Raw genomic sequence first — 12,622 nt, 5'->3', positions numbered from 1 at the left:
TTTCTACTAGTTTAAGTAATGACTCTGTCTCTCCTAGTTTTCAACCCCAGTTCTAGCATCAGTAGTATCAGATACCAGTTGTGGTCTCTTCTTTGCCTCAGTCTGGTCTTGGTATTCCTCCTATACTTGTTCCTTTAGGATCCACTGGCTTGCAGTTGAGGTCAGCTGCTGACATCGTACCAGGCAATACAGCTAGCAATCGTAGGTCTACTCCCTCTTCTTATCCTCCACCCTCCTCTCATCATGCTGAAGCTTCTCAAATAGACTCACAAGTGGTGTCTAGCAGCAATCAGGTTGTTGCGGCATTAGATGACCCCTGTCAATTTTCATCCCATGCAGACCAAGTCCAAAAGTGGTATTTTTAAACCCATAGTGTTTTCAACTAAGTTAGGTGTCATTATGTCTATCACAATTGAGGAGGCTTTGTCGAGCAAGGAATGAGAACTGGCAGCTCAGCAAGAATATGATGCTTTGCTAAGAAACCAGACATGAGACTTGGTTCCCTTACTTGCAAACATGAGAGCTATAGTGTACAAGTGGGTGTTCAAGCTTAAACGCCATTCAGATGGCACTATCACTTGATACAAGGGTCGTTGGGTGGTCAAAGGGTATCTTCAGGAAGTAGGAGTTGATTTTTACGAGACCTTCAGTCCAGTTGTCAAACCAACAACTATTCGAGTTATTTTAACATTGACTGTGAAGTTTGGATTGCAGCTAATATAGATTGATATCAATAATGCATTTATTAATGGTGACTTTTCTAAGGAAATTTACATGGTACAGCCTCTTGGTTTTGAACAAAAACATGGTGACTTAGGTATACCGACTGAAGAAGGCACTGTATGGTCTTAAACAGGCTCCCAAGGCTTGGTTCTCCAAACTGAGAGATTTCTTGCTTCTCAATTCATTCTAGCCAAGTCAGATGGTTCTCTTTTTGTTAGAAGAGTTAAGGGTGTGCTTTTGTATGTTCTCGTGTATGTGGATGACATCATTGTCATTGGTAATCATCAATGTAGCATTGATGATTTTGTCACAACTTTGGATACAAAGTTTTTATTGAAGGATTTAGAGCCTCTTGGTTACTTTCTTGGAATTGAAGTCCTTCCTACTATTGAGGGGTTGCTTTTGAGTCATCGCAAATATGTTATTGATATTTTAAAAAAAGTTCGAATGGATCAAGTAAAAGGCTTCCTTACACCTATGGTTACTTCAACAAATTTGTCACAACATGTTGGAAGTTTAATTGAAAATGCATCTGAGTACAGGAGCATTGTGGGAGCTCTGCAATATGTGGTCATCACCAGGCCTGATATTACGTTTGCTATCAATAGAGTTTGTTAATTTATATACAAGCCTCTAGACCAACATTTTAAGTCTGTGAATCGTATTCTCAAGTATCTTCAAAGCACCTTGGATTGTGGTCTTCAGCTACTAACTTGGATTTAGTAGGATACTCGGATGCAAATTGGGGAACTGATATGGATGATAGGAGGTCTACTACAGGATTTTGTGTGTTCCTTGGTGGGAATCATGTGGCATGAGGGTCCAAGAAGCAACAAGTTATTTCCAGGTCAACTGCAGAAGCTGAATGAGGCTTTGCTCATACTGTTACTAAGGTAGTTTGGCTTGAATCTCTCTTGTCTGAGTTGCATGTCTTTTCTTCCAAAAAAGCTGCAATCTGGTGTGATAATTCTGGAGCTGTTACTGTTTCGGCTAATCCAGTGTTGCATTCAAAGTTCAAACATGTCGAGTTGGATTTGTTTTTTGTTAGGGAAAAGGTTGCTGCTGGAAAGTTAACTGTAGGGCATGTTCCAGCACAAGAACAAGTAACAGATGTTTTCACCAAACCTTTGTCAGCCTCTTTGTTCACAAAGTTTAGATCGTATCTCAAAGTCATTGCTAAACATGAACAAATAGTAGAAATTAGGAAGATGGAGGCATGTTAAGGTATAAAACGGTTGTAACAATTAGTAGTTAACAGTTATGTAGTTAACAATTAGTAGTTAGTAGTTGATGTAGTTAGTCAACAGTTAGTTATTAGTTAATCAGTTGTTTGCTAGATTGTATATATACCATAACTTGTTATTCAGCTAGATATATGAATATCAATCATTTTATGCTCTTCACAGTCTGTTCTTAACAGTCAGGGTAATACTTTTTCTAGAGTTTAAGATGCTATACAAACAATTTTTAGGTATTTAGCTCCATATGTTGGACCATTGGTAAATGCCAATTTTTTTTTTGTGGTGATACAGATGTAATAAATAATAACAAGACATATGCAATATGTACGAAATTGAAATATAATTTAGTTTAAATTGTGAGTAAAAATAAATTTAAATAGATAAATATACCATATTAAGAAAATTAAATGCACTCCTATTGTTCATTATGGTATTGCCATTTTTCTTGAATTGGTATCGAATTGACTTGTAATATGAACTCAATCAATGACAGTATCAATATATACAAACAATGTACGTGAACCAATTTGTGTAATAAAATTGAAATGCATATAAATATTAAAATAAAACTTTGGTTGAAGAGGTAAAAATGATTTTATTGATGTTGATGACTTGGGTTCAAATTTTAATATTTGCAATTTTATCCTTTTTATAAATAAGGAAAAGGCAAAAGTATTCTTATAATAATACAACTTATTTAAAATATGTAAGGGCATTTTAGTAATTCTTTGATTAAATTGATGTAGAGTTGATTTGTAATACAAGTTCAATCACACAATTAAATAATAGTTTATATATATATATATATAATAGTTTTATATATATTATTTTATTGAAAAAAACCGTATGTTTTATTTTTTCTATTAAAACCTTAAAAGTGTATTTTGATGAAGAATTTTAAATAATATAAAATATAAAACATTAAATATGAATATTTTAATATTTGTAAAAATTTATAAATAGTTTTAATAAAATAAAATAAAAAATATATTGTAATTAAATAAAAATAATTTTCAAGTTTAAGTTTTATCTTATAATAGTACCATGTGTATTAAATAAAATAAAATTAGTAGTAATTTTGAAAAACGATTTATTTAGGTGGAATTTGAGCTATTAAAATTTCATCTTAAAATTACTTAAAATATTTAAATTCTACGATATATTTACCTAAATTAGTTTTAAAATTATGAAAACCTTCGCACAAATAAAAATATATACATCTCCTTTTAAACCTTATTTTTAGAATTATTTTTTTCTAATTTTCATATATAAAATAATGCGAAAAATTGGAAGAAGGGTAAGCCAATAGTTGGCTAGTCAATTCTTGAGAAAATTGGAAACAAAGAAAATTCTCATAACATAATATAATTTTGAACTTTCTTGGAAATGAAGGAGGTCAAACTCCAACAAATCAATAAATACAATTAATCCTCAGGTTTACTTGTAAAGCCTTTTGGAAAATTGGAACAAGAGTAAACCAATAGTTAATTAGTAGATGTTAGAGATTGTGTGATTCGAATTTCGTCATTTGTTGAAGAAATAAATATAATGCTAAAATAAAAGCATTTGTGGGAGCGAAAGGCCGAGGGCCGTAGTCTACTACAGATCCCGTTAAGCACAAAATTGGACTAGGGTTGCAATCTGCCCCCTCAGTACAGACCATATAGCACAAGTTAAGTCCTTATATAACTATTCTTTTTCTATTTAACTTTGATTAGAATAGGATTTTTCAAATTTATAACATTAATGAATTTTTCCTCTACTGCCTGTGATTTTTTTCTTGAAAGAATTTCACAAAAAATCTATCTCTTTTTATTGCTTTGCGATGGTTCTATAGCTATTATTGACATTTATTATAACAGTAGAAATTAAAAACATAAAAATTCTTAACATAATATAAATTTGAACTTTCTTGGAAATGAAGGAGGGTCAAACTTCGACTAATCAATTAATAAAATTAATCCTCAGGTTTACTTGTGAAGCCTTTTGGAAAATTGGAACAAGTGTAAGCCAATAGTTAATTAGTCAATTCTTGAGAAAATTGGAAACAGACAAAACTCTCATTAACATAATATAATGTTGAATTTTCTTGAAAATGAAGGAGATCAGGCTTCAACTAATCAATAAATAAAATTAATCCTCAGGTTTTATTATAGAGCTTTAAATTTACCCCTTAAAAGCCTGCTGCTGAATTACTAAGCTCGGTCTCACACCAATGAATTTACTATAATCTGTCGTCTTGGTTGCTGGTAAGTCTTCATCCTATTACTTATCTCTATGATTTTACTTGGTTTTTTTTTTTTTTGAATTACCTTGATTAGCTTTGTGGAAATCCAATTCCAATAATCATCTTCTTTAAAGCATATGATGCTCTAATTTTGTAGAAAAGTTTGTAGCATATGATATTTGATTGCATGTATGTGTGTTTAAGGTGATTGTTAGATGCAAATTTATGTTTAGAATGAGTATGATTAGGGTGTAAATAAGATATTTGTGTTTATAAACAATTTGAGTTTGGGTTAAAAGAATCCAGATTCGACACAATTAATATCGAGTTAAGCTCAAACTCAAGCAATTTGAGCTATGGAGTGTTGAGTAGTTTCAGAACTTTAAACAAGTCCAATCAAGCGAGTTTGAGTGAAGCATGTTTTAATTTTTTAGAAACAGTGAAAGCAAGAGCTGCAAAAGGGCAAACGCGAAAGATATGAAAATCACGGAGATAAACCATTTCAGTCATCAACACAAGCTTGAGCTAAGCTATTCCGGAACGCCATATCAGTGCGACGGTTGCAAAGAACTAGGCTTCGGTTCATGTTATCAATGCAATAACGAGAAGTGCGACTTTCATCTTCACGAAAATTGTGGGGTGGCCAAGCCTATCGCCACCCATTCATTCTTCAAAAACATCAACTTCAAGTATGAAAAGAAAGGGAAACAAGGCAAAACTTGTAAAGCATGTGGCAAAGATGTTCAAGGTTTCATGTATAAATCCAAGGAAACATATTTGCATCCTTGTTGTTTGACGCTCCCAAGCACCTTGAATGGCAATTTCAACGGAAGGTCGTTGAGACTCAACCTTGAGGTGAAGGCCTCAACCAAGTGTTTGATATGTCAAAACAAGGAAATTTCTAAAGGGAAATTGAAAGGGTGGGCTTATATTTCGAGTTGTGGGAAGCACTGTTACCATGTTGGGTGTGTGAATAATATGAACTTTGAGAATTGGAAAATGGGTTATTTCAATCAATCACAAAGCGGTGGTGTGACAAATGGGTTAGTGTTTATCAAAGAAGAAAATGGGGGAAGTTCAAGTGGGAGAAAGGAAAATGAAAGGCCATTGATGGGATATGCTTTGAATCTCATAGTCCAAGCTGTTTTAGGGGCTGTTGTTTCTTCCTGGATTAGTTAGACTATTCTCTTTATTGCAGATAATTGAATGCTGGCCAATGTTTGATTTTTATTTTTTGTACCCATTAATGTTGTTAAATAATTGCTAATCACATCATTCCTACACCGGCAAACTTTTGTATGTTTCAAGTTGATTAGTATGAAATTTAGAGTTCGATTCCTGTATTTGTAAACGCTCTCCTCTTTCCCTCATTGTAATATAATTATTGACTTGTATAAAAAAATATTTTAATGTCGGAACAAGCAATGCGAGTTGATCAATTTTGTTCATAAGCATGACAATTTTCTAGCTGTAGATCAATAGTATATTTCAAGAGAAAATAGAAATAACGAAACACATGAAATGAGGCTTAATCATGTATAAATTCATAAAGCCAAAAGTTAACTAGTTTGTTCTTGTTTGAAAATCTGTTAGATGTCCAACATATTCTAACAAAAAACATGTAAATTATTCTACCGTTAATATGGTAGATCAAAATTCATTGACTAGGGGAGGAACATACTTTAGATTCAAGTTGATCTGACGGTTTCAGAGATCGAAGAAGACAACTATCTAGATTTTAGTTTGCAAATTCACGATGTTCAAGAGAAATGGAAGGAGACCTTTTGATTGGTATAGGTGGTGCGAATAGAGAATGCCATACAAGAACATTCTAATAGCCCAATGACTTAAATGAAAACTTTTGAATAGTTTAGTAACCAATGGCGGATCCTAAAATTTTTTTTGGGGAGGGGACGGAACTTAATTGTGTATTTTTATGATAGTAAAAATGCAATTTCATCATTTTAATAAGCATGTACCTTTATAATTTTTAAAGGGTTAAATCACATTTTATCATTTTTGGAGGGTCAAAGTGTAATTTTACCATTATTAATTTAAAATTTCATAAATTATAAAGTGCCTAAACTAAAATTTACTATTTTAGGGGAACCATTATGCTCTGCCACTATTAATGATCATCTTTTAACTTTTAAAATCTAATAACCAAAATATAAATTTATTAATAATTTAATGACCTTACGTGTAATTCATCTTGAATTAAATTCATAAGTTAATTCACTTTGTGCTAAGTAAAAATAAATAAATATTGGGCTAGTATTAATGGATTATTGGTTGGGTTGGGTAATTGAACTTTGGGTTAAAGAAATTAAAATTATATTATATATTATATTATAAATATATTTAAAATAAATTAAAAATAATAAATGGGAGTTAATTAAGTAGTTGAATTCAACTTTATATATTTTAATAACCGATAATACATCACTCAAATTGACTAAATATTAAGAAAAATTAAAATTTAGAAATATGATTATAATAAATTATTTTTGATTTTTATAAATTTTTAATATTTTGTATTTTTATAATTATTTTAAGTTCCAAAAGTAAAAGTTCTAGAAAAAAATTGTTTTTCAATTTTTATTTTTATTTTCCTTTTTTGGAAAATTGGGAGTTATTTATAATCTATATTACACAATTCAACTGAGCAACCTCCAAATTGAAAAGAAAGTTTGACCAATAGATATTTGTTTATTTTGAAAATATATCATTATAGAATTAGCATGATATATGCATAATATACATATTAAAAATAATTTTTGAAGTTTAATTTTAATAATAACTAAAAAAACACGTATTTAGATGGAATTTGAAAAATGAATTTGAACTATTAAAATTTTTTATTAAATTATCCAAATATTTTGATATATTTACTCAAATAAGTAAATTCGATTTTAAAATTTTAAAAATTTTGATGCAAATGAAATTCTTCATATAAATTTCTCATCGAAACACACCCTAAAATATATACATCTCTTTTAAACCTTAACTTTAGAAATTTTTTTCTAATTTTTCATATATAAAATATTAATGTGAAAATTGGAAGAAGGCTAAACCAATAGTTGATTAGTCAATTCTTGGGAAAATTGGAAATAGAAAAAATTCTCATAACATAATATAAATTTGAACTTTCTTGGAAATGAAGGAGATCAGACTTCAACTAATTAATGAAATTAATCCTCAGGTTTTCTTATAAAGCTTTAAATTTCCCCCCTAAAAGCTTGCTGGTGAATTGCCAAGCTCGGTCTCACACCAATGAATTTACTATATATAATCTTTCATCTTTGTTGCTGGTAAGTCTTCATAGCCCTCCCTATTACTTATCTCCATGATTTTACTTGCTTTTTTTTTTTTTAATTTACCTTGATTAGCTTTGTCGAAATCCAATTCCAATAATCATCTTTAAAACATATATATGATGCTCTAATTTTGTAGAAAAGTTAATAATATATGATATTTGATTGCATGTATGTGTGTTTAGGGTGATTGTTAGATACAAAATTATGTTTGGTATGAGTATGTTTAGGGTGTAAATGAGATATTTGTATTTATAAACTATTCTGAGTTTGGATTAAAAGAATATGGATTTAACATAATTATTATTGAGTTAAGCTCAAACTCGAGCAATTTGAATTATTGAGTGACTCAAATTTTTGTGTCTTAATGCTTGAGCAGTTGAAGAACTTAAAACAATTCTAATCAAGCAAGTTTGTTACGGTTCAATCTTTATATTGAATCGAGATTGAATTTTAGAAATTAATTCTAATTCACTTACGTCTTGGACTTTGCATTACACCCTTAAAAGCATGTTTTAACTTTTTAGAAACAGTGGAAAACAAGAGCTGCAAAAGGGCAAACGCAAAAGATATGAAAATCACGGAGATAGACCATTTCAGCCATCGCCACAAGCTCGAGCTAAGCTATTCCGAAACGCCATATCAGTGTGACGGATGCAAAGAACTAGGCTTCGGTTCATCTTATCAATGCAATAACAAGAAGTGTAACTTTCATCTTCATGAAAATTGCGGGGTGGCCAAGCCTATCGCCACCCATTCGTTCTTCAAAAACAGCAACTTCAAGTTCAAAAAGAAAGGGAAACGAGGCAAAACTTGTAAAGCATGTGGCAAAGATGTTCAAGGTTTCATGTACAAATCCAAGGAAACATATTTGCATACTTGTTGTTTGAAGCTCCCAAGCACCTTGAATGGCAATTTCAACGGAGGGTCATTGAGACTTAACCTTGAGGTGAAGGCCTCAACCAAGTGTTTGATATGTCAAAACAAGGAAATTTATAAAGGAAATTGAAAGGATGGGCTTATATTTCGAGTTGTGGGAAACATTGTTACCATGTTGGGTGTGTGAATAATATGAACTTTGAGAATTGGAAAATGGGTTATTTCAATCAATCACAAAGTGGTGGTGTGGCAAATGGGTTAGTGTTTATCAAAGAAGAAAATGGGGAAAGTTCAAATGGGAGAAAGGAAAATGAAGGATCACTGATGGAGTATGCTTTGGATCTCATTGTCCAAGCTGTTTTAGGGGGTGCTGTTGCTTCTTTGCTTGGTATTTAGACTCTCTCTACTGCAAATAATTGAATGCTGGTCAATGTTTGACTTTTATATTTTTTACTCATTAATATTGTTAAATAATTGCCAATCATATCACTGACTCGGTTGATTAGCATGAGGTGTAGAATTCGATCATTGTGATTGTAAGCTCTTTCTCTCTTCTCCCGTTGTAATGTAAGTATCAATTTTGGTCGATAATTTTATAGTTAAAGTGAAATAGTAAGAACTTAAATGTAATATCTAATTATTAGTTCTCCATCATAGCTTTCTTGTGTTTAGATTATTGTAGACAATAGTATATTTCAAGAGAAAACTGACATAACAAGATACTTGGAATGAGGCTTAATCATGTATTAATTCAGAAACTTAGAAGCTAACTAGTTTGTTCTTGTATGAAAATTTATTGATGTAAACATATCCTAACATAAAAGATGGTAACTATTACTAGGAAATCTAGTTTTGTTGATGCTGAAAGAATGTGACAAAGTCTTGTTGTTGGAAAGAAAGCGTTGTAACTTATGCCTTAAAGAAATCATTCATTTTTACCATTAAAAAACTAGTATGGCTGATAAAATAACCACAGTTACACATGTCATGCCATGTGTATCTTATTTTGACATATAGGAACCAATTTTGAACTGTAGAAATAGATGAAACTTTTAATAATAGAACCAATTTACTCTTTGTTCTAATGTATAAAAACTAATTTCCTCATTTTTTGAGGAGAAAGAACAAAATATAATCCGACTCTTAATACAAAGACCCCATTATTTTTTTCTCAGTCAATTGATTATAAGAAAAGGCATTGGGATCACCCAACCCATACTAATTCGAACAAGGAATCAAAAGCAACCAAACAATTCTAAACTATTAAAGAATATTTTTACATCCGTATTAGATTTGTATATTTTTCATGTCATAATTAAATTACATTAATTTTCATGGTTGAACTTGTCTTATAATGGTTTTATGAACTTTAACCAAAGTTGGTTTTCTTGTTTCTATAAAATTTTAACACGTTTTACGTGTGGATTTTAGTAACTTCATAGATTTTTTTTAGCATTTGATTTTTGTTATTATTATTCGACTATATATTATTTTTATTATCTTTTTTTTTTTAATTTGATTATATTATAGTTGTACAGTTTTCAAAAAGTTTAACTAAAGTATATAAATAGCTGTAAAATTTGTGACCCTATAGACACTGCAACCGCTGTTATTATTTAACTCAGTTAATGGAAACGTCCATCTTTGAGCTTTGTTCAGACCATGTGCCTGTTGTTCCAATAGGGTCGGAAGCGTGTAAATTATTGTACTAAAAATCACGAAAGTTCAATTCTGTGGAAGAGAGGTGGATCACAAGGATCTCTTAAATACCAAGTCTTTCCTTAGTCAGAATATCCCTTTTATAGTAATTTAATAGCACAATTAAATACTACTATTATACCCTCAAATAATGAAAGAAAAATAGGACAAGAAAGAACACAAGAGTTTTAACGAGGTTCGGTAAATTATACCTACGTCCTCGGGCACTAACACCAGATGATAACTTTACTATCTCCAAAATATTACAAACAAATAGAATTCCTTAAGAATTCTCAAATGGGAGAAGAGAGAAAACTAAAAGAGAAAGATTGGTTGGGATAGTTGAAATGAGAAATGGTTAGGCCTATTTATAGTTGAGGTTCAGGGACTAACTTGCAAATGGCCTAAAAAATTAGGGACCAAAATTGCAATTATCCCATTCAACTTTAAACAACTTGCCTATCACTTTTTTTCTTTCGGTGCCACTTGCACCTCCCAATTTTGACTTTTCAACACCCATTTTTTTTTAATTTGACTTTTCAACAATCTCCACCTTGAAGATTTGATTAGGATAATCACATCTTCACATACTTCCTTCAACTCCCCAAATTCGATAAAGCTATCTTTTGTAGTGCCTCCAAATGCGCTCTCGAGCGCCATACACCTGAAGGTGCTCAAATTTTCAGGATGTTAATCAAGTTCAAACAATGATTAAACTTGATTGTTGTTACCACCTTAGTCATCATATCTGCGGGATTATCTGCTGTCGGAATCTTCTGAAGTAGAATTTTTCCTTTTTCAAAGACTTCCCGCACAAAGTGATATCTTACGTCGATATGCTTGGTTCTTGAATGATAGACTTGATTTTTCGCTAAATGAATAGCGCTCTGACTGTCACAATATAGACTAATGTGACTTTGAACAACTCCCAAGTCTTTCAACAATCCATTAAGCCAAATAGCCTCCTTAATGCCTTCTCAGAATCGCCATATATTCGCCTCAGTAGTAGACACACCACTCAGAGATCGTAAGGTAGACTTCAACTCACTGGGCTTTCGCAAGAGTAAACAGATACCCGTAGTTGAACGACGTTTATCTAAATCACCAGCAAAGTCGGAATCAACATATCCGACTACAAACCGACCAAGTGCTTCATCCTGTTCAAAATTAAACCAACATCTACGGTTTTTCAAGATACCGTAGAATCCATCTCACTGACTTGCCAATGTCCTTTTCGAGGATCATGCATATACCGCTCACAACTCCAACAACTTGTGAAATGTCGGGCACAGTACACACCATCAAGATACATCAAACTCCCAACTGCATTAGCATATGGGACTTTTGCCATATATTCTCTTTCTTCTTCGTTTTGGAGATAATTGAGCACTAAGTTTCAAATGAGAAGCAAGTGGGGTACTTACATGTTTAGTGTTTTCATTTACACCAAAACATTGTAATACCTTTTTCAGATATTGCTTCGATTCAAACAAAGCTTGCCTCTCTGTCTATCTCTACTTATCTCCATGCCGAGAATCTTCTTGGCCTCACCTAGATCTTTCATCTCGAACTCTTGATTCAACCGAGCCTTCACTTATCTATCTCTTTTGGCTCTTGAGCGATTAACATATCATCAACATACAAGAGTAGATAAATGAAAGATCCGTCATAAACTTCGCAAATACACACAATTGTCATATTTGCTTCTTGTGTACGCCTTTTCATAAAGCTATCAAATCGCTTGTACCACTTGTCTCTGGGATTGCTTCAATCCATATAGCGATTTGTTCACTTACAAACCCAATTTCTACCACCAGCATTTGTGTATCCTTCAGTTGAGTCATATAGATCTCTCTTCTAACTCACCATGCAAGAAAGCCGTCTTAACATCAAGTTGAGCTAGCTCCAAATTCAACTGTGCTACCAAGGCCAACAAAATTCTAATGGAGGAATGCTTCAACAGGGAAAATACATCATTGTAGTCAATTCCCTCCTTCTGGGCGTAGCCTTTAGCTACCAACCTTGCCTTGTAGCGAACATCTTTCTTACTAGGAGATCCATCTTTCTTTGCGAATACCCACTTACATCCGATTGCCCTTTTACCTTTCGGTAATTGCGCCAACTCCCAAGTATTGTTCTTCAGGAGAGATTGCATTTCTTCATCCATGGCGCTTTTCCATTTATCACTTTCTAAGCTTTGCATTGCTTCTTGATAAGTGATAGGAATATCATCATCAACAACGGGAAGGGCGTAGGCCACCATATCGAAGAATCGAGCGGGTTTTTGAATTTCTCTCCTTGGCCTTGCAAGCGCAATCGGTTCGTGTACTTAATGGTTCTTGGGTCGAACCTCTTCAACCTCTAATTCCTCCATTGTGGCTGGAGAATTAGACTTATTAACTGGCAAATCCCCATCCGCTCAAACTCCACTGCTTTTGGAGTACACTCCACCGCTTGTGGAGTATCGCTTGTCTGAATATCTTCATCTCGCTACCTTTTCAATGTGGCAGATTCATCAAAGGTAACATCTCTCTCTGAGA

At 32.5% G+C, this 12,622-nt stretch overlaps 1 protein-coding gene and 1 long non-coding RNA gene across 2 annotated transcripts; both read left to right on the top strand.

The window, feature by feature from the left end:
• Nucleotides 1-3,973: 3,973 nt before the first annotated feature.
• LOC108463199 (uncharacterized) lies at nt 3,974-5,482 on the top strand. Its single transcript, XM_017763139.2, has 2 exons — nt 3,974-4,213; nt 4,626-5,482. Exon 2 carries the CDS (start codon nt 4,669-4,671, stop codon nt 5,368-5,370), a length of 702 nt encoding a protein of 233 aa, XP_017618628.1. The 5' UTR covers nt 3,974-4,213; nt 4,626-4,668; the 3' UTR covers nt 5,371-5,482.
• A 1,842-nt stretch (nt 5,483-7,324) lies between these two features.
• On the top strand, nt 7,325-9,003 carry LOC108463197 (uncharacterized). Its single transcript, XR_008272859.1, has 2 exons — nt 7,325-7,502; nt 8,033-9,003. It is a non-coding gene; the product is annotated as an uncharacterized LOC108463197 (long non-coding RNA).
• Nucleotides 9,004-12,622: the final 3,619 nt, after the last annotated feature.

This window comes from Gossypium arboreum, chromosome 10 (genome assembly GCF_025698485.1).
Source record: "Gossypium arboreum isolate Shixiya-1 chromosome 10, ASM2569848v2, whole genome shotgun sequence".
Classification (NCBI taxonomy): domain Eukaryota; kingdom Viridiplantae; phylum Streptophyta; class Magnoliopsida; order Malvales; family Malvaceae; genus Gossypium; species Gossypium arboreum.
The sequence above is the reverse complement of the archived record's forward strand: the minus strand, read 5'-3'. Positions and strand labels throughout refer to the sequence as shown.